At 36.0% G+C, this 27978-nt stretch overlaps 1 protein-coding gene across 1 annotated transcript; it reads left to right on the forward strand.

The window, feature by feature from the left end:
- The first annotated feature begins 642 nt into the window (after positions 1–642).
- On the forward strand, positions 643–9659 carry LOC138697885 (mantle protein-like). The gene is made up of 2 exons (XM_069823469.1): positions 643–794; positions 7639–9659. The coding sequence occupies exons 1-2, from the start codon at positions 783–785 to the stop codon at positions 8380–8382; spliced, it is 756 nt and encodes a 251-aa protein (XP_069679570.1). The 5' UTR covers positions 643–782; the 3' UTR covers positions 8383–9659.
- The last annotated feature ends 18319 nt before the right edge of the window (positions 9660–27978 follow it).

Raw genomic sequence — 27978 nt, forward strand, 5'->3', positions numbered from 1 at the left:
TTTCAAGGCGGATTTACAGCTTGGAAAGCAAATGCTTTAGCCGTTCCACTAAGCATTTTAGAAAACAGAGAATTCAATTACTCTGATTACGATTAGGGTGTGATCAACCTAAATTTTGTACTATGAAAGAAATTTCAAGTCTCACATACGTGTGTCCATTTCGACGAGTACCCAAGCGAATAAAGATCTGATTTTAGCGTCGTGCCCCCAGGGAAACGAGTGGAGGAACTTGTTATTAAAGACAAGTACGAAACGAAACTGCAGTTGAAAGTTATTCGGATTCCTTTTTATATTTTTTTTTACCTTACATGCTCCACAGAAATAAAAAGTAGTGGATTGGAATGGCTGAACCGACTCGTTTCACAAATCTAGAAAACTCGTCGCCACACTCAAGTGAGCTCTGAAAATGTTGTCACAGCCAATAATTACACTGGACGTCGCTTTATGAACACAAGTTCTCAACTATTTTTCGTCCTGGTTCTAGTAGAAGGAAGTGTACGGACGACTGAAGACAGAGAAAGAGATGGAGAGATGGCCTCGAGGAATGCGTACTGGTTGGACGGAAGGAAGGAGAGGAGATAAACGGGAGAAACAAAAGAGAGAAATGAAAACAAGAGAGAAAGGACACTGACCAGCTTTATATCAAGAGTTAATTTGAAGGCGAAAGTGAGCACCCACTTAACATATATCCAGTTTAATGATTTTCATATAAAAGCGGTGCATTTCACCGAAATTGTCATCACAGCACAGAGCTGCAGCTAGCGACACACACACAAGCAGCTATGAAGCTTCTGGTGAGTAGCGGCCTGCTCTTCACTTGTTAGATATAATTAAAACACTCATTTACACTATTAAGCTGTTAAGCAAATACCAATATAAATTACAATAATGACCTCCGCAATTTAAAATATTTAGCTCTTTTTCTTTACGCAATTTTATTTGTTTCTAATTATATAACTCCAAAAAACAAATCATACACAACAATTATTTGTTTTTCTGTCACATTTTGGTAATATCGGAGTAAATAATTTCCATCATAGCCATTTTATGATACTTTATTTGATATGTCAATGTTTTAATAGTTTATTATTTTATTATAGGCAGCGTTATCATTTTTCAAATATCATAGCCATTTTATGATTATCAATTACTGTAAACCTTTCAACATATAGAAACGAACACATATTTTATGATACTTTATTTCATATGTTAATGTTTCAATAGTTTATTATTGTATTATAGGCAGCGTTGCCATTTTTCAAAGCCTCACTAACATGTTTCTATTGTTCGATCCATCCTTCATGGGTCTTCCTTTACTTTAGTATACCTTTCGGCTATGTTTGGGAAAATTGTAATGGCTTTCATAACACCATCCAGTATTTTTTTGCAAATTTAAAAGTATTTCTTTGCGAATTTATTCTTTTTATTATTTTAGAATCTTAAATAATCTTTAAAATGGAGGAATGTGGGCTATATGCATATTAACTGTGAAGTAACTGTTAGATTATTTCTTTGTCAATCAATCAATCAATCAATCAATCAATCAATCAATCAATCAATCTTTATTTAGCCGGAAACTCAGAGGGGTGATTGGCGAGTCAAAAATACAGGAATACAACAAATACATTTAAATTGGCAAAATGAAGAGTTTAAAAATAACATCAATATGAACATAAAAAAATCTTGAATATTATAAAATAGACTGTTTAGGAACCTATTGAAGAGTGTGATCCAAAAACGCGTTAAATCCATTTTTATGAAAGGACTGTGTTAGTTTTTTTTATTCGCCGGTCTACGAACTGAGTGAGTTTTTTTAGTGACATACGCAATAACCCAAACTTTTAGACAAGGATTATTTCGGAAGAAAACAAGCTTAAAATGTGATAGAGGTCTCAAACATAATCGTGTATATATATATATATATATATATATATATATATATATATATATATATATATATGCTATGCATAAATCATAAAAATAGCAAATGGATTGAGCGAATTTTGGGATAATACTCTTCATTCAATATTATTTTGAACTGATTATTTAAATCTACTAAAACAAACACTTGGTAATGTATTATATTAAACTTGTAATTACAAGTGTGTCACAAAGTTCCTAATAGTCATTAATTAACATGGTAATGTGTAACGAAAATGTTATTACGATCTAAAATTTGATCACTTTATTTTACTTTTAGGCAATATAATTTGACGAGTTTTTTTTTTTTTTTTTCCAAATTTAACATGTCCATTTTTAGAAAATGCTACAAATATGCGTTTCTCTAATAAACGAAGATTTTTATTCGATAAAAATTTATAGGAATCGATTGCAAAAAAAAATCTTTAATATTTCGTCATAAAACATATTTTTTTCATTGCAGAAAAGAAAGTTTTTGGCATATGAAGTGTATTTTCATATATTGGACATGTTAAGTTTTGAAGAAAAAGCTCCTCATATATTGTATTATGATAAACGTCCTGCGCCGTAGCGTTCTGGTCTGAGGCATCATGCATGGATTCGCGTTACGGAATGAGCGTTGGTTCGATTCGTCGTGAGGAAAGAAAGTTTTTCATGAAATTTCGACCAGCATATTGGGACCGGTGCCCACCCAGTACTGTGGTAGATTTGGGCAGCCACCCTAACATTCGAAATCCAGCTTCGAAAACCAGTTATAACAGCTATGGGAATCATCGTGTTCACTACACGTTATCGCCGTACTGGTTGGATGATAGTTCACCCTTGAAGTCGGCTTGTCGGCCTTGGCACTTCATGGGCCTTCGCGTCGTGCATTGTTATATTTGATATACATATTATTATGTAATAGAAGCGAATTTACCAATAGCTTAAGTAGACTACAAGCGTAGAGCGACAAAGTTTTCGAGAAAATTGATTGTCTCAAATAATTGATCAGTTCTCTCAACAGAAGACAAGGAGAAATATATTTAAAATCTGGTAGGTCTGTTTTGTAAGTTTAAAGTTACAATTCTCTCCTTAAAATAAACTTAGAATTCCAACATTTATCAAGCATTATAATGGATGGATGAAAATTACAAAAAAAAAAAAAAAATTGGGAAGACGACAAAAGTTGCTGTGCCTAGGGGGGGAGACAGAACTGAAAATCCACCACTCGAAATATATATTTACAAATATATATACAGCAAAGCTTACTACTTTTTAAGACTTTACATTTCTTAATATCACTGGATAAAAATATGAAAGAGAGACCTAACTAATGTTCAGTCTTTTTTGAAAAGTTGCTACTTCACGACAGAAATAGCAAGACTAAGAAGAATCTCAAGTACATTAATGCGCAGTCCTCTGTGTTTCGTAATTTGACATGGAAACAAGCCGAAGTTCTCTTTGTGCACTCTCATGATGATCGAGCATGAGGTACGTGTATTAGAAAACCGTTGGACTGAAATATTATGGCTCATAAATTACCACGGATCCTAGCGGTGCATCTGTCGTGGACTACTTACACTACCCGATGCTGCACGACGCAGAGAAATTCATATTCAGAACCTGTGTGACGAGTTGGCTGGACATCTGATTAGAGACAGCCTCCTAGGGTTCGATACCCGACGAAGGAGTCGGAGAATTTGTCTCTCTCTCTCTCTCTCTCTCTCTCTCTCTCTCTCTCTCTCTCTCTCTCTCTCTCTCTCTCTCTCTCTTGTTTGTCTGAGGAATTCCTCAGAAAGCCTATCTTCGGTCTTCAGATGTCTAATACGAAACTATTATTATAATGCTGAACATGTTCTGAGGATATTGCAGAACTTGGAACAGCAATGGCAAAGAGTGCTAGGTCAGTAAAGTAGGTTGTGAGAATTTAACAAATCTGACTGGCAAATAAGCAATGCAGAATTAGTGAGGTTGTCGAGAAAGTCTGATATTCCAGAAACTGTTAAATCTAAATCAACAACCTCGTGTCAATAATAATAATAATAATAATAATAATAATAATAATAATAATAATAATAATAATAATATACCCATTATTACTTAAAATGACAGTTTTCTTGGATAGCCTATTATTTTTATCACTATTATTATTATTATTATTATTATTATTATTATCTATTTAAACACGTAAAATGCACTGCGAATAATAATTAGGATCACCAACCTAGTCTTCACATTTACTATCTCCGACGTTTAGGGAACACAGGTTACGTCATCATGGTCGTATTTCCCAAAACCTGAAGTCAGCAATGTATAAGTCAGCTCCAAACTCATGGTACTCGCTTACGGGAAACAAGTAAACCAGCAGGAAGGGACGGTTAGGGCTAGGGGTAGCCATCTTTTCCTGGCAAAAAAAGTATCAAAAGGAAGAGGGTTGAAAGGTAGTTTCTTAAAATTGTGACAGAAAACATAAGCTACTTACTTACTTACAAATGGCTTTTAAGGAACCCGCAGGTTCATTGCCGCCCTCAAATAAGCCCGCAATCCGTCCCTATCCTGTGCATGATTAATCCAGTCTCTAACATCATATCCCACCTCCTTCAAATCCATTGTAATATTATCCTCCCATCTACGTCTCGGCCTCCCCAAAGGTCTTTTCCCTCCGGTCTCCCAACTAACACTCTATATGCATTTCTGTATGCGCCCATACGTGCTACATGCTCTGCCCATCTCAAACGTCTGGATCTGACAGAAAACATAATTTCATAAATCTAATGTGTAGTTTCAAATTGTAAGCTTCATTTCGTTTTTAAGTGTGTAGACTTAATGAAATGAAATAAATATTATGAGAGCAATGATTGAAAATTATAAAGTTATATTAGTATAATATAATACTAGGAAGCTAAGCAACTGATACGAGTATATTGCGGTAAGGGTAGTAACAAAGAGATGAAACTTGACAGCACGACAACTACGTATCTTCATACTCACCCATATCACCCCCAGTCTAACCCAAAAAAGTAGGACAGTTCCTAAGGAAAAAGAAAATAGGTTTCTGAGTGGATGCTACCATTTCAGAATTGGATTATACATAGATTATAATATGTTAGTTTTATAATATTACTCATAAATTCATTTCTATTATGCAAGAGAATATTAGAATCTTGTAAGTTTCTATAGAGTGATGCAAGTTTATAAACACAAGCTTCAAAATAATTATAAATAAAATTTCTTCCAACATAGTGAAACTAGCAGTCTCAGGCAATACTAAAAAGAAACGTTGCATACGTTCGTTAACCAAATGATGGAAAATGTCATAACGTTCTTATATAACACTAGATTCATCTGCGTTACTTGCATGGAATATCTCAATTAAGTGATGTAAATAAGGTTTCACAAATATCGATGAGGTGTTCCTCTGATCCCACTAGTTCATGCATGTGAAGGGTCCCAATTTGAATAACTTAATTGGACTATTTTGGAATATTGGTAATCTTCTTCTAATACGTAACAATTCGAGAACAGGTTTACAGCAAATTGTTCTAAGAGATTACTCAATTACAGTTTTTAATCGAATATTTTAAACTATTTTTAGAGAAAAAAATGTTTTTGAGTACGTAAATTACAAGAGAAATGAAATCATACACGACATTTTAAAAGAATGCACTTTATTTATAATATAAATGTTATACAACATTTCAACATCTATTTCTTTCTCAGCAAATGGTTCATGTTTTCCTCCTCTAATGTAGTAGAGTTACGCAAACTTTACTATCGGCGATATAACTATTGCTTTTAATTTCTACGGATCACAAATAGCAAATTCCCTCACAAAATAGTCGATCAATGTCAACTATAGTACCACAGTCTAGTATATACAGTCACGAAGCTCAATACGTAGTAAATATGCATCCATAGATAGTTGCTAACCACTAGGATCGCTAATATCGTTTCATTACAGAAAATGCGAAATAGTACCGGCACAGTCAATTGTTCCTAGCATCCTCACAACTCAAGCTTCGTGACTGTATATACTAGACTGTGGTAGTACTCCAGATTTACCACTACGGTTGAAGCAAACCTCGGTGGGGGTGGAGGGGCTAATATACGAGTTCCGACCTTGGCGACGAAGAAAACCTTCATTACAGTTATTCAAGGCCGGTCTGCTACGGGGTGAGTCGAGGCACGCCGTGATAAGGTCATTGCACATTAGTTACAGCTGTCCGGCTTGTACTATAACTGAACACTGCTGAAAAATATTAATAGGCTATTAAGCGAGGATAAAAATCCAAAATAGAGACTAAAAAATTGGAGTAGCAAAATTGCACAAGTAGGTATAGGCCTATTTCTATGGTAACCTATATAAAAGAAATTGTATTCGTTTTATTTGATTAATCTAAAACATGGGGGCATGAGATAGTTACTCTGCCTGCCATTAAAAATTCACTTCACTAAATCCCCAAGGTTAAAAAAATATATATATATTTGATTACATGTACGAAAAAAAAATCTTTATAATTTGCATAATAACTCATCCCAAGTGAATTGGTTTACTTTAAATTATAAATATACTACCCAAATATAGTAAGTTTAGACGTCTGTGGTAATATATTTCAAGAGAATTGTTTTGTTTAAGTCTTTATGAGAGTTTATCGAAAAGAAAAATGCAGCCTCTTACTTTTTTTCGTTGTAATCCAATGTCAGGCGTGGTCCTTTCTTGTCATTAATAATTTCTTGTCAGTAGTAATTCATGATAGGCCTAATATTTCAATATATTGGGCATTCATCGTAGACTGTCTTGTTGGGTTTTTTAGTAGGCCTAGGTTATTTTAGGACGCTGTATCAACATCTTATGTTATTTAGCGTCTGAATGAGATTAAGGTGATAATGCCGGTGAAATGAATCCGGAGTCCAGCACCGATATTTACCCAGCATTCGCTCATACTGGGTTGAGGGAAAACTCCGGAAAAACCTCAATCAGGTAACTTGACCCAACCGGGATTCGAACCCGGGCTACCTGTTTCGCGTCCAGACGCGCGAACCGTTACTTCACACATGTGGACTGTTTTGTTGGATTTTGATGTTTATTATACATTTCGTTTTGTTTTCCTAAGACCCTAAGACAAATGTTGGATGAGGAAGAATGGAAATGGGTCACGGATCTACATATCTACATACTTGCCAGGACATAAATTTTAGAATTTTCCAAATGAAAGCTCTAAAAAATCATTTTCCTGTATCACCTTGACTGCTTCGGGGCGAATTTACTCAGTCGTTACTCGCGCTGTGCAAGAAGTCGAATCCCTTGTCTAGAGAGGACAGCGACGCCCTCCTTTCATCACTCGCTTTGCCCAGATTTTTTAAATCTGCTGCTGTTCAGTCATGCTGTTGATCATGCTTGCGATATTTCTCTCTCTTATGTTGAAGCGTCAATTCCCGCTTGTCTCTTCTTTTAAGCTCCTTCAACGGTTATGAGAAAAATGGAATGAGATAAGTGACCAACAGGCTTGAGCTTACCTTTTAATAGTGTCTACTCTAATCTCCTTGTGTCATCATCATCATCATCATCACATTGAATATACAAATGTATTTAGTTTCCTTGTGTGAACACTCGCTCATTGTACCAAACCTTAATCGGAAATGATTAATCTGATGTTACTTTAAGGTAACGATGCTGAATCAAGATAATTCGTATCTGCAACAAATATTTATGATTTGTTTTCATCATTTGTGCAGGCCTTTACTCTACTGGCGGTCCTCGCCGTCTCCTTCGCCCAAGAGGCAGAGGAGAAGAAGACGGAGAAGCGAGGAATCCACGGGTTTGGGTTCGGTCACCATGAGCACCACGAAGAGCTCAGCCTCGAGGGCCACCACCACCATCATGAGGAGCACCATCACCCGGAGGCACACATCAAGTCCATCACCATCCACAAGGAGATCAAAATCCCAGTACCGCACCCATATCCCGTAAAGGTGGAGAAGAAGGTGCCGTATCCGGTGAAGGTACCTTATGAGGTCAAGGTAGAGAAGCCCGTCCCCGTACACGTGGAGAAACCATACCCCGTGTACGTGGAGAAGAAAGTACCCTATCCCGTGGAGAAGAAGGTGCCATACCCCGTCAAGGTGGAGGTCAAGGTGCCAGTGCCAGTTCCACACACCGTCCACATCCCCAAGCCCTACCCCGTGAAGGTACCAGTCCCCAAGCCCTACCCCGTCAAGGTCCCAGTCTACATTGAGAAGAAAGTCCCCGTGTACATCAAGAAGCACGAAGAACATCACCACCACCACCACGAGGAGCCCAAGCACCACGAACACATCGAGATCAAGCATGAGGAACACAAACACGAGGAACACAAGCACGAGGAGCCCAAGCACGAGGAACACAAGCATGAAGAACACCACGGCTTCGAGGGCTTCGACTTCGGCAGTTTCGGCCACCATGACTTCGGCGAGAGCTTCAGTCATCACCATCACGAATAACCTGTCAGTATTATGTGTCCGGAGTCTTTGAAACTACCCGCTAGGTAACATTTGGCATCGTGAGCGCCAAGTCTACTTATCTGGGCGAGTCTCTTCGGAATGAGACATCTGGTGGCACTCTTGGGAATTAATAGTTTATTCTGAGCACCGTCTGCTGGCAGGTAGATGCCACTAATCTACTACTGCCATCTTTAGGAATGACTATTAGCTTTCATTACGTTGCCATCGAAATTTGTCGTAATATTTCCTCGGTAACGTTATTCAATGCAGGAAGCACGTGCAATAATACTTGCTTTATTAAGGCAGGTTTCGTTGTTTTTAGGTAATGTCACATTAGAACTTGAATTTGGAAGGCTAATCCTAGCGGCAGTCGTGAGTTGTCAAAGACTCTGGAATGAAACGATACTGTCCAAGTACAAAGGAGGCTCGGAACAGAATGTTGTCAGCTGGTTGGGATCGCGGTGTGTGGAAACTGGCTCACTGAACGTTAATTTGTTTTATTTACCAATACGATTCTTCGACTTCTCATGTATCACCCGATGTATTATTTACTTCGATGACTGATTCTCATATTTTTATATATATTTTTTTTTATTTTCTTTCTAGATTTACAGGAATTCTTTTTATATATAACACTAGTCAACATCCATCTTCAGAGTCCTTCTGGCGATTGTTTTGGCGATTGTTCTAGCGTCTCAGAAAGATCACGGATTCTAGATTAGCTCCAGCTCATTAAGCATAAGTCGTAAACATGGTCACGATTCAAAAATTTACTTCCACACTCTAGCATAGCGTGAGTTTATATATCTGCTCCATTATTTTCTGTCACTCATTTCACGGTTCACTTCTAGTCGTGACTTTCTCGACTGTAATCGCTTCTCGCTCCACAACTTTAATGGATATTTTACTTCGTTCTCTGACTTCATAAATTTTGTCAATTTCTGTTTCTTTCTCTTTAGCAGTTAATCTACTTCTAATGTACTTAAATCTCTCACCTGCTTACTATATGTCGCCTATATTTTCTTTATGCTTAACTTGAATCACTATACTCTAGCATATTTTGTTTCATTCTTTCCTTTTCAAGTGGCCACAAGTTTTGGAATTAATCGTTTGTGAGGTTATGATGCGTCAGCTAAGGTTTTGTTGCCTCGATCGCAAGAACAATATAATTATTTGTTGCTATTCAACTGTGCCTTCATTTGTCTTTGTTTTCATTTGTCACGTAGGTTTTTGTTTTGTTTTGTAAACATTTTGTACAATAAAAAGTTGGCAAATAATTCCAGTTATATTATCATTTCTCCTTATTCTTCAACCTAAATGCAACGAATTACCTAAACGCAGAACTCATCTGCAACTTAAATACTTCATTCCTATATGTCTCACATAAATGTTCAATTTTCGCTTAATTATGTACAGTCAAAAATATAAAACTTCAAGTACTAACAGAAGAGACAGTCGGTTTGACCAATGCAAGAAAGAAAAGGCAGTATCATTGACGAGTCTAAGCTTGTTGCGCATATTAAATCTCCTAACAGCGTTGTGTTTCTCAGACATGAACATTATAGATTAAATCGGAATTATTTGATAACGGAATGTAACTATCGAGCTATTCATTCTACTGTCTTCATCGCGTTATCATTTTTTCACTTCCCCTTGTAATTTAGAAATCTTCTCACCATTCGTGAGCTGCCACAAGAAACTAAGAGTACTTAACCATATAAATGTTTACAAGTTCATTGAGCCATTGATTTTGTTTTGACAATGGAACTCCTACAAGTACACAGCTGCAAATACATTATGAGATTAGTGAAAATATACCTAGTTTTAGAGAGGTAAGTGTTACAAAAAATACTGCAAATAAATAATCAATCTATTTAGAGATTTTCATAATAATGCATATTTACAGAGCCCGTAACACCAAAGAAATATAGAGCGATCCATTTAAACCTTTACAATTTTAATGACAACTTCTGAACCATTAATAGAAAACGTATGCAACCTATTCTGAATTACAGAGTAACTGCTGGAGATTCCTCAGAATGTCTTCCACCTACATTCATAATGTAGGCCTACTAGTCGCACTATATTCCGTGACGTTCTCTGAAGTGTATCCTCGTCAATGTCGCTAATTTTATTCCCAATGGCCCGACGGAGTTCAGCAAGTGACCACGGTCTATTCTTGCATACTTTGTCCTTAAATTAACCCCATAAGAAGTACGGAGAGATGAGGTCAGGTGATGTGGGGGATCACAGATTTTTTTATATTAGGCGATCACAGAAGAAGCTGGCTATAAGTTTCATGGAATCGTTAGATTATGCCTGTCTCCTGCCTCAATCGGCACAATTATTTCTTTGGCGAGCTCACTAAACGTACTCGAACATCATCAACACAATCTTGACTCATTGTCGGTATCTGTTTTCCAGCAAACTAGCACTAAATGTGGTTACAATATCCTCCTACAAAACGATATTTCTGTCATTATTTTTCATCAATATTAATAACCTCATTGCATGGATCTTAAAAAAGTTATAGTTATAAATTAACTATTTAAAAATTATGGTTTATTTAATGACGCTCGCAAATTCAGAGGTCATTGGAGCGTCGCCGGTGTGCCGGAATTTTGTCCCGCAGGAGTTCTTTTACATACCAGTAAATCTACTGACATGAGCCTGTCACATTTAAACACACTTAAATGTCATCGACCTCGGACGGGATCGAACCTCGACGGCATTGAGCACAGAAAGTCAGCGTTATACCGACTACGCTACTTAGGCCGACGTGAATGAACTATAATTCATTAACGGGAGTAACCTGACAAATAGAGTGAACTATCTTTATCCACCACAAATTCCGCTTTCTATAGTTGCAATTTGAATTCGGTTTTCTCCGGAGTTGGAAAGTAACGCACAGGAGCACATTACTCAGTTTAAAATCCTTAATATTAATTATTTTTACACAATCTTCACAATTACCACGAGTTTTTCCTTTTTTTCCACTTTGTGTGTTGTTTTCAATTTCCGTTTGTGCATTAACCTTACTTACTTAATTACTTACAAATGACTTTTAAGGAACACGCAGGTTCATTGCCGCCCTCACATCAGCCCGCCATTGGTTTCTATCCTGAGCAAGATTAATCCAGTTCTTAGTATCATTTCCCAACTCCCTCAAATCTATTTTCATATTATCCCCACATCTACATCTTGACCACCCTAAAGGTATTTTCCCCTCAGGTCTTCCAATTAAAATTCTATATACATTTCTGGATTCACCCATACGTGCTATAAGCCCTGCTCGTCTCAAACGTCTGGATTTAATGTACCTAATTATGTTAGGTGAAGAATATAATACGTGCAGTTCTACATTGTGTAACTTTCTCTATTCTCCTGTAACTTCATCCCTCTTAGCCCCAAAATTTTCCTAATTACCTTATTGTAGGACATCCTTAATCTCTGTTCCTCTCTCAAAGTGAGAGTCCAAGTTTCACAACCATACAGAAAAACCGGTAATAAAACTGTTTCAAAAATTCTAACTTTAAGATTTTTTGACAGCAGACTGGATGATAAAAGCTGCTCAATCGAATAACAAAACGCATTTTCCATATTTATTCTGCGTTTAATTTCCTCGCGAATGTCATTTATATTTGCTACTCTTGCTCGAAGGTACTTGAATTTTTCCACCTTTTCAAAGGATAAATTTGTAATTCTTATACTTCCATTTCATGCAATGTTCTGGTCACGAGACATAATCATACACTTTGTTTTTGTCGGCGTTACTTCCAAACCTATCTCCTTAGTTGTTTCAAGTAAAATTCCCGTGTTTTCCCTAACCGTTTGTGGATTTTCTTCTAATATTTCCACATCATCCGCAGAAACAAGCAGCTGATGTAACCCGTTCAATTCCAAACCCTCTCTGTTATCCTGGACTTTTCTCGTGGCATATTCTACAGCAAAGTTAAAAAAGTAGCCCGCAGTGAATTGGAAAAGCATCATATTGAAACTGGCCTACATGGACTCTGATGTATGTTTCACTGAGACACATTTTAATAATTAATCGAACTAGTTTCTTGGGCCCACATTTATAAAATGAATTTCAATTGAACAAATTTCTAGGCTTATATTCATTCTATATTAGGTATTAATAAACTCACACTTGTAATTTCAGGCCTAATAACTTAACCTCAAGACCAAATAGTCTACTTTTCTTCCATCTCATAATTACAGTAACTATTATTACAAATGGAGTATACCACGAAATACTTTAATATTTTACCCTAGAATTATCTTAAAACTTTAAAAATGATAGTGAGAGTATGGATAAGGCAGGAGTTGGCGATAAATGACTCCAAAGTATTACTTCCCATTCCTATCAGCGGTATACTTGCTTCTGACAAGAAATACTTTAGTTAGGATGTGAAGTGATCAACTTACTACACATACGATTTTAATAACAAAAGTTCTACAACAAAATTAGTAGGCCTATTTGTGTATATGCTGATGACAATGTCATGGTTGCAAATAATGAATATAATACACGAACGGCAATGTACTGTTTAAACAAATTGTATAAAATTATAGTATGAAAATATTCACACTATTAATTCCACAATTTGGGACATCCGGCTGACATCTACGGCTGACCACAAGGATCTAGAATACAAAGCAGAGGTTAAATTAAAAATAAATTAAAATATTATTTCCACTAAGATATTTAGAAGTTACATTATGTATATAAAAACTGCATAGTTTTCGTTTGACCTCTTCCTGTTGTAGGACATACACACCAATTCCTGTAGGTAGAAGAAGGGACAATTCTATGCATCATACACACAACTCCGACACAAACGTGGGCCTCAGTCAGCAGAGCGTAGGGAACTCAACAGAGGTACACATAGGACGAACATTAACCAAAAACATTTTCCATGCCCGAGACGGGATTCAAACACAAGAACCTTCGGACCGCGCAATCTAAGGCGCAATTCACACAGAGAAGACATGGCTCGGACGTGGGGCGGAGATATGATGACTTTTCGAGTCTCTCCCATGTAAACAAATGTATCAAAGCACACAGAGAGGACAGGATGGGGGCACGCCACTTCGAAGTCAGCGCTTCGCCTCTTTCGAGTCACGAGTGGCCCTTCAAAGCGACACGTGGCGTCTGATTGTGAAAGAAAATTCGCGCCGATTTTGAATTTGATATTCAATTTGTGAAGAGATGGTGTAATATTGTATATTTCATTTTTTATTTTCGTAGGTTATTTTACGAAGCTTTATACTTTTTTAGGTTATTTAGTGTCTGAATGAGATGAAGGTGATAATACCGGTGAAATGAGTCCGGGGTCCAGCACCGATAGTTACCCAGCATTTGCTCATATTGGGGTGAGGGAAAATCCCGTAAAAAAACTCAACCACGTAAATTTCTCCGACCAGGGATCGAACCCGGGCCACCTGGTTTCGCGGCGAGACGCTCTAACCACTAATATGGTATAGAAACATTGATGGGACATTATATAAAAATTCTGGAAACGGTCGGGATACATGTTCAATTCTTTCATCACATCTTCTACTCCAAAATATCTGAGAACTCGTTTTGAATATCTTACAACTTTGCGGAATCATCATAAGACTTTATTATCTATTCCTCGTCACCGTACCTCTTTCTATTCATTCCCTTTCTCCATATCAGTTTGTCCCTTATGGAACTCTTTACCTCGTCATGTCAGGGATTGCCGAACAGTTAATCAATTTAAATTAAGAATTAAAATTACATACTTTTACATGGAACTGATTTGTGAGTGTTAGCCGAATTTAATAGGTTGTTCTATGTATTTGTATAAATTGTCATTTAGGCCTATTATAAAGTGGCAATAGGATATAAATTGTAAATAATTATGTATCATGTTCAATCAATATTTCATTTTATAGTATGTAAGCTCCTTAATGTGCATGGTAACGATTTTATACATAAATATCACTACGTTTTATTGTTTCAATGTATATGCTATATTTCAATTCTGGTAGTGTGGAAAAGAAGGTCCCATGGCCCTAACTCTACCAGAATAAAAAATAAATTAATGCATGCATAAATAAGTGCATAAATAAATGAATGAATGAATGAATGAATGAATGAATGAATGAATGAATACATGCATGCATAAATAAATAAATAAACTTGCATAAATAAATAAATAAAACAAATAAAATAATTATTAGGTTATTTTACGACGCTGTATCAACATCTCAGGTTATTTAGCGTCTGAATGATATGAACGTGACAATGCTAGTGAAATGAGTCCGGGGTCCAGCACTGAAAGTTACCCAACATTTGCTCGTATTGAGGGAAAACACCGGGAAAAAACTAAACCAGATAACTTGCCCCGACCGGCATTCGAACCCGGGCCAAATAAAACGAATTAAATAAGATATGACATACATTCTTTCTTTTTTCAAACCACTAAGGGTGCACACAAAATGTTATCAGTGTTTTTTAATATTACCAAATTGTACGAGAGCCAGGGCATCCTCATCATCTGAAGAAGACATTACGAAAGCTGTGCGACGCACAAGTGTCGCAAGGTTTTTTGACTCTTCAGTATGCTTTGCTCACGTCATATCCGCGTCGTGTCTCCGCCCGACGTCCGAGCCACGTACTGTCTACGTCTTCTCTGTGTGAATTGCGCCTTAGGGGAGCGCGCCTTAGACCTTGTAGCCACCCGCATCCACCAGATGTAAAAGTAAACGTTAAAAATTGATTCATATGAATTGCACCGTTACAAGAAAATAATTAATTTTAAACTTTTATAAGATCAGGCCTATATCAGGGTAATATTTTCAGAAGTGAATATTGCATAATGAGAGAAATAAAAGAAATTACAAAAAAATGAAGTGAAAATTCGCTAGAAATTATAAGCGATATAATATAAGAAACAAATTAAACACGTATAAATTGCCTATATAGTACACACATATAAATATTAAATATAATTTTATGCTAGTATTAAACAAATAAAATAGGTAGGTAGGCCCTATCATGAACGTGAACGAATGCGTCACATAGCCTGGATGAAGTATTCTACATTACGTTTCAGAAATATAATAAAACTGGAAAAGTTACACAAGATATCATAAAGTGAGGATTAACAGCACTAAATTACTATAAAAATGTTGGAAATACGATCAAATTAGAAGATATGTACAGCAGACTACAGGAAAATCTCAGAAACGTTCGCATGTCAAAATGTAATTGCTGCAGCATTAGTATGATGATGATGATGATGATGATGATGATGATGAAGATGATGATGATGATGATGATGAAGTGAAGATGAAGATGAAGATGAAGATGATACACTTTAAGTTTTCGGGAACTGAATACAGTTCGCAAAGGCAATGAAAATACAAGAAAATGAAAAATTGTTTCAAATTAATATAAAATTGTCATTTCAATTATTTATTAACGCTTCCTCCTCCATAAGTTGATATGATAACCGAATCCAAATTCCCATATCTGTGGTGTTTGGTCATAACATGACTCCAAAATGGTAATTTCCTGCTATCTACACTTATCGGTAGGCTACTTAGAAACTATAGAAAAGCATAAGCATGTGCATGTAATTTATTAAACAGTGTCTTAATCTATGATATTTTCATTCACATTTGTATGTAAACTATACTTCTGATTTTTTAAGGAAAAGTAAAAAATAAAAATGCTTTATCACAAAACCGCTTTTTCGGAGTCATTATGTTCTGACCAAACATCACTGAATATAATATACACATGCGCATGATCGAAATGCATACACAGTACTTACGAGTGCTAACGAAAGCTGTTCCAGTCTCTATAATTGCCTGTGAGAGATATTGCTCACTTTCCAGAGATTTAGCTTATCTTATTAGCAGTGCCATCTATCAGGACTTGGACAAATGTCCAGACTTGAGAATTCTTGTGTCACTCACCAGATGGCGGTTTCTCTCTTGGCATTCTTCGCCACACGCAACGCCAGCGTCCAAGCTACTGAGGATCTTCACGGGCACTGTTATTATATTACGCTTCATTGTGTTCTTCCCCTTTTTTTTTAGTTTACTCTTATTCAATACATAAACCTCGAAATATTAATTTAGAATTTACTGTATTATGAAAATACACAAATTAACTGTCCTTGATAGTGAGAAAATTGCTTTTGTTCGTTATCTGCCTTCACTCCTATGTCCTACACTACAATGGTTCTGGTGTTATAAATAATATTAAAGTCCAATTTCTTTTACTTTGTTATTTAACGACTCTGTACCAACTACTGAATTATTTAGCGTCGATGGAACTGATGATTGCAAGACGGTATTTGGCGAAATGTGGCCGAGGATTCGCCATAGATTACCTGACATTGTCTTACGGTTAGGGAAAACCTCGGAAAAATCAAACCAGATAATCAGCCCAAGTGGAAATCGAACCCACGCCCGAGCGCAGCTCCGAATAAGCAGGAAGCTCTACCGCCTGAGCTACACGGGTGGCTACAATCCATTTCATCAGTGATATAATATATTACTTTTTTTTACTTCGTTACTTAACGATGCTGTATCAATTACGAGGTTATTTAGCGTTGATGGGATTGGTGATAGCATGATAATATTTGGCAGGATGAGGCCGAGGATTCGCCATAGATTACCTGACATTTGCCTTACAGTTGGGGAAAATCTCGGAAAAACCCAACCAGGTAGTCAGCCCAAAATGAAATCGAATCCGCGCCCGAGCGCAACTCTGGATCGGCAGGCAAGCGCCTTAACCGACCGAGCTACGCCGGTGGCTTTATAATATATTATACAGGGTGTTCATTTCAAAGTGTGTCATGACGTCACTGTTGTTGGGTCACCGATTTGAAGCGAGTTTCAGCTTATATGTTAGAGAAGTTGCTTATTATTTAAGGCGTTCTTCAATCTGAACTTGAGAACGTGTACGGTATAACTTGAACGTCGTGGCAACAGATGACGGTCTGTACGGTCTGTGTGCTACCATAACCTCTTTCGAACTGTGTTTTGCGCCGGCAAGTCGTACGCAGGGTATTTGTTATCATCGGTTGCGTACGGTAACATTCCACAACACAAATCAAATGCTCCGTGTCCATGTTGACCGTCGAAGTTATAGTAAAGGCAGAAGGAATAGGCTGGTTTTTGGTCTTGTGCGGAAACTACTCACTCCACTCACTTTCTCTAGCGGTTTATGACTTGAACAAAGAGACCTTCCTGTTGCTGTGTTCGAATGCTGGTTGTTGACAACAAATACGTAAGTAATCGTCTTAACCCTCTCCCCATATCCCGACAGTACGTATTTCCAAACAGTTCACATTCCTGCCACTACCGGCGTTACCGTACGTATCGGTACGTACTCTTCAGAATGAACGCCGTACTTGCTAGGCAACTTCTCTGCCTCTTAGGTTATACACCTCTGCGGAAGTGTAGGAAGATTGAATTCTCTAGGCTCATCGGCTAGCCACATGACGGCATACAGCGAGCCGTGACACATTTTGAACTGAACACCCAGTATAAGGGGTGTCCCAACAAGAACGCCGGATTAATGTGAATCGGGTAAATGCAACAATAACAGATAAGAGAACAGATAATAATGTCGCCTACCCGATGACAACAACATTGTCGGGAAATTGCATAACTCTCTTGTTGTTGACTTGGCGGAACTGTTATCTGCTGAAAATTGTTTCATAAATGAACACATCTGTAGTATTAGTTTAATTGAATGTCAAATGCCTGGGGTGGCATGCAACCTCTGTTATCAACGAATGCTGTAATATTCATGTTAGCAGCGGTGGGTTAAATCACTTGATAATATTTTACCGTTGTCTGATAAATCAGTTTCCGTATTTAGTCACCGGCGTGATCTACGGAGTAGCGGGCGAAAAGCTATACTCGGGCATGAGTTCGAGCCTAAATTGGACCGATTACCTATTTCAGAAAATACTCTGAAGTCCATCTTTGGTCGAACTAAAGACTTGTGAATAAGGAGCCAACACTCCTTATTTCCCTTCGCGACGAGTTACGACCCACGTTTTCTGTTTTAAAGATATTTCGCTGTTAGTTGCTGGGCGTAGCAAGATGGGCGGAGACGTGCATTCGCGACACCGCGCATGGTTGTAGAGGACGAGAGCCCTCCTGTTAGAGCAGGTAGGCGGATCTGACAATTGCGTCGGCGCTTATGTGGTGTTTAATTGCGTTCTCATTCGGAATATATTCCAGAAGTACCATCCAGCTTGACATATCTGCGACATTAACTGAAACAATTTTATATGCGATTGCAGTGAAACAAGGAAATGTATTACACCTAAACTTATGCAAGCCACCTGACGCCGCAGTTAGTTGTGTTGCCTACGTACGAGCGTTGTAATAACTTTCACATTAACGTAATTGATCGAAGTCGTATCTGGCAGGAGGAATAGACTGACATCGCCGTTGACTACCAGACCAGTGTTTTGGGGTATCGTCTGCCCTATAGATATAATTAAAATCTCTTTCTTTTTTCTCATTTGCTTAACAAATTTAATTTATGCAAATCTAGTCTTTCAGGTGAAGCTCCCTGTAAAGCAGATTTGAATACTTTCAAGGGAAAAATTGTTCCGGGGCCGGGTATCGATCCCGGGACCTCTGGTTGAACGTACCAGCGCTCTACCACTGAGCTACCCGGGAACTCCACCCGACACCGTCTCAACTTTTCCCTTTTTATATCCACACAACTCGCGTGGGCTGACGAAACGCCAGAGACCCACAACGAGTGCACACAATCTCTGTGTGACTTGGAATTGTGGTTTTCTGTTAACGTACACAGTAACGTATTATTATGCAAATCTAGTCTTTCAGTCCTGTGTACGTTAACAGAAAACCACAATTCCAAGTCACACAGAGATTGTGTGCACTCGTTGTGGGTCTCTGGCGTTTCGTAAGCCCACTCGAGTTGTGTGGATATAAAAAGGGAAAAGTTGAGACGGTGTCGGGTGGAGTTCCCGGGTAACTCAGTGGTAGAGCGCTGGTACGTTCAACCAGAGGTCCCGGGATCGATACCCGGCTCCGGAACAATTTTTGCCCTTGAAATTATTCAAATTTAATTTAATTTGTACACTAGCGACAACCCTGAAAATTATTCACGTATTATTTTAGCATATGTGCAGCAGGGATCGGAACACATATACGAGAGTCAAAAATAATCTTAATTGTTTTATTAATGGAATATGTACAATAAGACTACAAACAATCACTTTTCAACATAGTCCTGATTACGTTCAATGTTAGTGTTCCTGTTATACAGATGTTATAATTAGGCCTATGTGTATAGTAGGATCTACTATGTGAGTCTGATTTTTTATTTATATATTAAGGTTACTTTTTGACTCAGCCTTGTATAAAATTAAATAAATTACAAACACTTGTGAAATGGTAATTCTGTGCCTCCAAGGCAAAATGTGATACTTCGCTTCTTGCGGGAATTTAAAATCATAGGAATCATGTTTCATCATGTTTCATAACAACGGGTTAGAGAAAAAAATAACAGAGATATGCATGTCATCTTTCAAGGGATATTCAAATAAAAACAATTTGCCAGAATAAACAGTACCGAATTGTAGAGCATCTATAAGCTAGGGCTGCTATGCAGCAGACTACATGTACTAACCGAGTGATCATATATTTCACTTCTTGTAATTACGATTCTATTTTACTTATCATCGAAATGTTAACAAATCCCAAATCATTATTTATCCAAAAAAGATATCTTGAAATTTTCCATTCTAAATATCTATTACGTTATTCTTAAATATTACACATTATAATTATACAGTTTGTAATAATAATTTAACTCTAAATTATTATTATTTTCTTTTTTTTTAGTTATGAATAGATTGTAGTTTAGTCAACTATCCGAAGACAGGTCTGAATCTCACAAGTGATACCAACATTGCACACTTCATGAGGCAACTAGACCAGGAGATAATGGTTCCCCATAGATTGTAAAAGGGGTTGATATATAGGTTGTATTCCCCATAATTGATTTTGTATCAATACATAGTAAATTTTAACAGAGACTTTTGACATTGCATCTAATTTAAAGTTGTGTGTGTTACCGTTAAAACCCGAAATCCATCAAAACTAGTTTCAAGTAGTAAAAACATAGTTTCAGCAAATGTAGGTAGAAAGCGAGTTTTCGTAAGATCTAGAATCAATGATAGGTTAGATTTGGTTTTAAGTTTTTGTTTGGTAAACGTCTAAGAAAAACTAAAAACCTAAAAAAACCAAACCTAGTCTGTCATTGATTTTAGATCTCACGAAAATTCGCTTTCTATCTGCCCGTCCGTCCGTCCGTCCGCCCGCCCATTCATCCATCCATCCATCCATCCATCCATCCATCCATCCATCCATCCATCCATCCATCCATCTATTTACCTACCTATCTACCTATCTACCTAATTACATTTTTAAAACTACTTTTTTACTAGTTGAATCTGGTTTCGTTGGATTTCGGGTTTTAACATATAACACAAAATAAATCATGGAAATTCAGTCTTTAAACAACAAGTTTATCATTTTGATTCTCAGCCAATTTGTGTAATTCCAGTGTATCTCCAGTAGATTATGATCATTATTTTAATTTCAAGTTTATACTGGAAGGTACTGTATTAAACTATAACCTTAAAATACCTGCGTGTGAAACAAACTTACAGACAAATTAACATTTTATTTTAAACTCTTAGATAAATGTTTCACAATACGTTCCATTGCTATGAAACATTAAGTTCTTTAGGATGCCTTTGGCACACTTGAATAGTGTTAGCTTATAATGATATCTACTAGTTACAATCGATAGTAATTATTGTAAATCCTCTCGAAATCGTGTCTGTCGTTATTAACTACCTTATATAATGACCCCACTCACTACTCAGAATTGTTTCGCGTCCTTGTGAGTGTCGTATCTGTGGAAGGTGGTTGAAGTTAATTTATAATTACAACTTTTAATGAAACCTTGTTAACGAGAAAAATAATTGCACACGTGGGACGTTAGCAGTGAAAGCTCCGCGCATACACACTGAAATGCGGGAACTGCAGACTTATGATCACAAGTTTGATAAGATGAGAGGAAATGAGGAGACAGAATTCCTTTAATCGTTGTTGTTATGGTAATAAAAATACAAAATGGGGACAAAGGTTCCTTCACAATGTTTCGTCAAAGATAAAGTATTCAGTTGCAAAAACGTTATGAATATTGCAATCTCATGAATGAATACTGTTAATCATTTTGTTCTCTTTGCTGCTTATGAAGGGAATAATGTGTGGTTTCCAATAACTGTTATGTTTCATGATGGATCATTAGGGCGGGAGTATCCCAAAGCTCCGTGTTGGGGTTCCGTCTATTTGATATGTAGTAAGTACACGCTCTACGTTGACGATGCCGATATATACGCATATACGCGACTAGAAACTCCAAACAACATCACAGAAAGCACTGGACTTAGATTTGGACTCAACAACTATTTGGTCTAAACAATTTGACTTATGTTTAAATCCAAATAAGTCGCAGGCAATCTTAATGGGACATCAGCTCTTGCTACGAATGTTATATTCCTTTCCTGTAAACCCTTTAAAATTAAATTCCATTTAGTTTTTCTACTAAACATAGGTGTATATAGACGAAAACATGAAGTGAATGTCCAAGTCACACATATAGATACAAAACAGTCCTCTCTATTCTACACTCAATAAATCGCTTGAAAAATTTCCTCCCTTCTCATTTAAAAAGAACTCTAGTACAAATGCTGATGATGCTCCATTTTGGTTACTGTGACATATTACTGACATAAATTATGATTTAGCCCAAAGATTACAAAGTGTTCATATCTCCATTCATGTCAGATACAACACCAGTATAAATATGACCAAATTATTTCCTTTCTTGTAATTCTCCAGTGGTTAAGATTACAGGACCATAGATAGATGCACTCATCAGTATTTCTGTACAGAATACTGCACACTTCTCCAAATTATCTCTCAGTAATTTTCAATTTACTGTCTTCTATTCATTATCTGGACACTCGTTCTCAATATCATCGGCTTAGAGTGTAAACCTGCTAACCCCCAAAAAGAAAATTTTACAAGGGAAGCAAAAAACTGAGTTTAAATTAACTCTGAAAATTTAGGACCAAATCCAAAGTACAGGTGGCAACATCTGCTTTGTCCACCACAAATTCCATTACATCGGACTGGGCATCGGACACGGGCCGTCTGGATCGAAGACCACATCTCTAACACTTCAGCCACAGATGCGGAAAAATAACGACTTACTAATGGAATTAATGTTATTTATAAAATATCATTTTAATAATGTAATACGAGTAGTAAAGTAATATTCGACTTCAATTAATTGTGCTCTAATGTTTGGTACACTGAAGAGACAGACATCATTTAAGATAAGACAAATTATCAGTTTATAAGAGGTATAATAATAATAATAATAGTAATAATAATAATAATAATAATAATAATAATAATAATAATAGCTTTATTTAACCTGGCAGAGTTAAGGTCGTAAGGTCTTCTCTTATACTCAACCAGGATTAAAACTTGCTTACACAGTTGAATACACAACTGGATCGGATTTAAGTAATTGCGTACTGATACAATTTAGGTACATAATGAGATCAAAAGAGGTAGTTACATAAAAATTTTACTTCATAAAATAAAAATAAACATAGTGGAATACATATTAATGTTGTAAGAATAAATACGAATCACATAAAAACAGAAGCCGGTAATTCAATAAAAAATGTGCACAGTAAAAATGAAAATAAACAAAAATAAACACATTGGAATACATATTAGTATTAAATTACAAGAAAGTAGGATTCACATAATTAAACCAGAAACCGAATTGAATAAAATATACACAATAAAAATGTAATACACTAATAATAAAAAGTAATAAAAAGACAACACATTGGAAGGAATACATATTGGTGTTAAGTGATAAATAAACACGATTTACATGATAATGAAATGACTACATGAACAAGAAATTTTATGTAATAAAACTAAATCATATACTGTACTTAAAATTTTTGTGAAACGGTCACAGAGTCTTTGACATAGAGAATGGAAAATGGCATATTGACTAGATCAGGAAAATCAAAATTAATACCGCAGAGATGGGATTTATAGCTTTTCTTTTTGTTGGTAACTCTATAGCATCTATTAGATGCTTTATGGTTGTGCTAACACATGGAGTTACATGTCAACAATGTGGCGCTGAAACGTGTGTTCAGGTTACTGCCCAGCGACAGTCCTGATGTATTTTTAATTTGTGTTGATTGGTTAATGAATATTAACCCGGCACACTCACAATCACTCACATTCATACAAATTTCCAGATTCTAGACACCCAGAGAATTCTTCTTCTTCAAGAAAAATTCACCGAGCGCTGAGCCCGGGAATCGAACCCGGGACCTCCTGGTCTGGAAGCCAGCATGCTGACCAACACGGATGCAGTCAAATAGCTCTCTTGTTGGTACGGAAATAAGGGCGAAACTTAAAGCTTTTTTTTCTAACAGAAAAATGAACAAAACATTTAAACTGATATGAAGACTTATCAAGAATGGAAGAACATTCTGTACAAAAATAAGAGTTAAAAGATATGGCCGAAACCTGCAGTCGGTGGCAATAGACCTAATTCTCGAAGAACAAGAACAAGCAGCGAAATAATATCAAGGATAGAAATTAGCTGTTTAGTATTAAGGAGACAGAACTATAAATCAAACTAAAGTAACATTACCAGACAGATGGGCAGACAGAAATAGGATTCTGGAACAATGCACAGGTGTCAGAACTTAAGCACAGTTTACATCATTCAGACAGATGACGAATAGAAAGCGTTGCGTAACTTTCGAAGCATTCAGCTCTTGTAGTGTTGCGGGAAACAAATGCGTCCTTCCTGTCAGGGAGCAGACCGCTACCAGTCATGCCAGGCAGATATTCTATTTTCTGCAAGTAATGGATTTTCAGAATGTCATAACAGCCATTAACCGATTACCCAATAACACCATGCCCATTTTGGGAAAGTAAGTGAAGTCATCGTCTGAGTTTGCAGTTACTCTTTCAGATGAAATTCATCGCTAAATATTATCTTTCTATCAACGAAAATAAAACCATAATTGTTCCATTCTCATTATCTGAAAAATGTAACAAACCTCCTACATCTATATTAAGAATTAAATTACACTCTAATTGTTGCCTTATACAATCTAAATGTCCGATTATATTAAGGAGTCCTCAGAAGTTAACTATTTAGGCATAATTTTTTTACAATCATTTAAAATGAAACCAACACATTAATTACCTTTGGATTAAATTAGGTAAAATAATATATTATATTGTTTTATTGAGGAATTATTTGTCAATAAGTTTATTACGCACAATATAGGCCTACTTAATTTTATTTCAATCGGTAATTATGTATGGAATTATATGATGGGGTAGCTTATTTAAAACCAATTTTAATCCACTTTATTTCAATCAATAATTATGACATGGAAATATAGGATGGGGTAGCTTATTTAAATCCAATTTTAATCCACTTTATTTATTACAGAAGAAAATAATTAAAATATGTCTTCATAAACCTACTGATTTTGCATCTCAAAAATTGTTTAAAGACTTTAATGTTCTTCAAACGAGACAAATTTATTATATTGTATTAATAAAATTCCTACATAAAAATCGACGTAATTTTGAATTGTATTCTCATAGTTATGAAACAAAGTATTAATTCTTTAACATTGTTTGAACCAAAACGCAACTCTGCTACAGTATTTAATCATAGTAGTAATTTAGACCAAAGAATATATATCATATTAATATATAAATATTCTAATCTTGTCAATTCTAATAATTCTAGTATTAAATTTAAAAAGTTGTGCACGGATTTTATAAAAAATGAAAATTTGTAAATTTAAATTTATATATTCTTATTGTGTAGTAGACATAAGACAAATTGTACTATATACTTCTTAATTTCAATTCAGAATTTCGCCCCTGAGCACGAGTTCTACTCTTTCAGGGGTGAGCTAAAGATTTTTCTGTATATATTATATTTTATGTTACAATTATTAGTAAATAAATAAAATACAAAAACAAATCCAAAATTAATATACGACTTTTCAGTTTGTTATTAACGACACTGTATGGACTACTAGGTTATTTAGCGCCGATTGAATTGGTGAGGTGAGACCGAGGATTCTCCATGTGGTAACCTAACATTCGCCTTACAGATGGCAAAAATCATCGAAAAAATCCAAGCAGGTAGGATACTCCAAGCGGTAATTGAACTCACGCCTGAACGCTGCTTCGAATCAGTAGACAAACGCGCCTACCACCTAAACTACGCCGTAGGCTATAATAGTTGGATACTGTTAATGGAATTTTGATGTACTGTTTTTTCTTCATCCAAAATTTTTATGTTGTCAGGTTTTATTATACTGAGTACAAATCGAACCGAAAATCAAAGTAAACAGTGAAATAAAAAGAACTTGTGTTTCAAATTGCAATTCAAAATAATGTATCTTTGAGACGATGCTGTACTTAAGAAATTGTGACTATTTTATGTTATAAATTTCCACATCTTTCACGACCTAGCAGTTCACAAAACCCTTTTGAATGATCCTGTATATACGAGTATTTTAATTTTTGTAAAAAAATAGTAAAACTCTCTGTGTATATACATTTATTGAGTAAAACTTTCAATATACTAATCTTGTTCAAATTATCCAATTTTGTCTTATAAATATTTTCTGAAAATTTCATCTCTTAGACAAGTATACTTTGGGAGTAATGTGCACCTTGATATTGAAAAGTTCATAATCGAGAAAATTGAATTTGATAATTCACTTACTGTTTCAACTGACATGTCCTAATGTTTCCATAACCAGTTTTATCATCTTCTTTATACCGTTTTCTTGAATTCTTCTGTTTTCTGGCTCTTTCGTCCATACAGAACACTGATAATTCTGTCCTGTCGATTCTGTTTTGATCCACTCTTTTATTATAAGATTCTATGTAAAGAGCTGATGCTGCTAAAAAAGAGCATGGTATTTTGTTGAAATAGTTTATGTTTGTAATTATATTTTTTAGCAATTTATAGAGCAGTTACAATCCTAAAATTTATAAATTGTGTACAGAAAAGAATAATTGCTTGAAATAAAAAAAAAAATATTAGATATCTGACTCCCTCACTGAAATATACCTTCTTCAATGCCTTCGATTTTAAAGCTCATAGTTAAATCAGTTTGCTATGTGAATTGTCTGTAGTCACAACATTTTGAGAGTTCAGCATAAATAAACAGTGACGCAGTCAATATTGCATTATGTCATAGAAGATTACGTATTTGTCATGTTGTGTCATAAAGAAGGTAAAACATTACTCTTCTTGCAATCGATGGTCGAAAGGTTATCATTTCTCAACACAAACTCAAAATGCACAATATAGGCCTATGTATGTGACACATGATACTCGATACAGAACTTAGATATATGTATCGATACAGATCTCAACATGAGTGGGGGCCCTAACAGCGGTGTCTGCGCGATCCAGGGATGGGAAAAGTACTCACATCCTATTGTTTTAAATAGAAATAAAAAATACATCAAATGGTATTGTATTAAGTACAAAAACAAAATACTTTCAAGAAATCACTAAAATATATTTGTATTTCAAATACTCAGGAAAGCATATGAAAATATGAACATTTAATTTGAGAGCTGAAATATTTCGGTGATAATTTATTAACACTATATTTAATTATGTACTGCAAGGATTCATAACAAACAGCGCATGAACGATCTTCTAGATTGTAGTCCAAACAATGAAATGGAAAAGCAATTATGTCAATTAAAACTAATTATTGTTTGTCATTCCTTGCATAAAATCACTCACAGGAAAACGTTAATTATTCCACAGGGGAAAATTGTTAATAGTAGGTTTGAACTGATGATATTCCTGACACGTGTGATGGTGTAGGCGACGGTGTTTGCATAGTTGTCAGATCATGTGACGTAGTTGAGGTCGTCCGATAAGTAACCCTATCTGTTTGCAGCTGATTGTGTTGTAGCACGGGATGCTGATAGTGAGCTGGTGGTGCTGAAGAAATCGAAGGCTGCTCATTGTTTTGGGACTGGAACATGCTTTCTTGAATTTCTTCGTATTCAAGATTAGAAATCCTATTGAAAATTTTTGATTTTGCCAGATTTTGTCTTAATAGTGAAAATTGTTTCACTGTGGCAGCTATGCCGTTGAAAAATGCATCTGTTGGGTCCGCACTGCAGGTAGACGTCAATTGCTTTTATTTTTCATTGTTTTCTAATAAATATTTCATAACGAGAGATGACGCTGTTTCCTTCTCCTGCACCTTTTTCTTTGGACGCCTTTGTGACCCTGTAACTAGAGGATCAGTGTTCTTTGTTCTGGCAGTACTGATTTTCTTAAGTCCTGTGGATGTGAAGCAGCAATATCTGCAGTCTCTTTATTTGTATCATTGTTCAAACTTTCTTCTTCTCCTTGATTGTTCG

This window comes from Periplaneta americana, chromosome 4, assembly GCF_040183065.1.
Source record: "Periplaneta americana isolate PAMFEO1 chromosome 4, P.americana_PAMFEO1_priV1, whole genome shotgun sequence".
NCBI classification, from domain to species: domain Eukaryota; kingdom Metazoa; phylum Arthropoda; class Insecta; order Blattodea; family Blattidae; genus Periplaneta; species Periplaneta americana.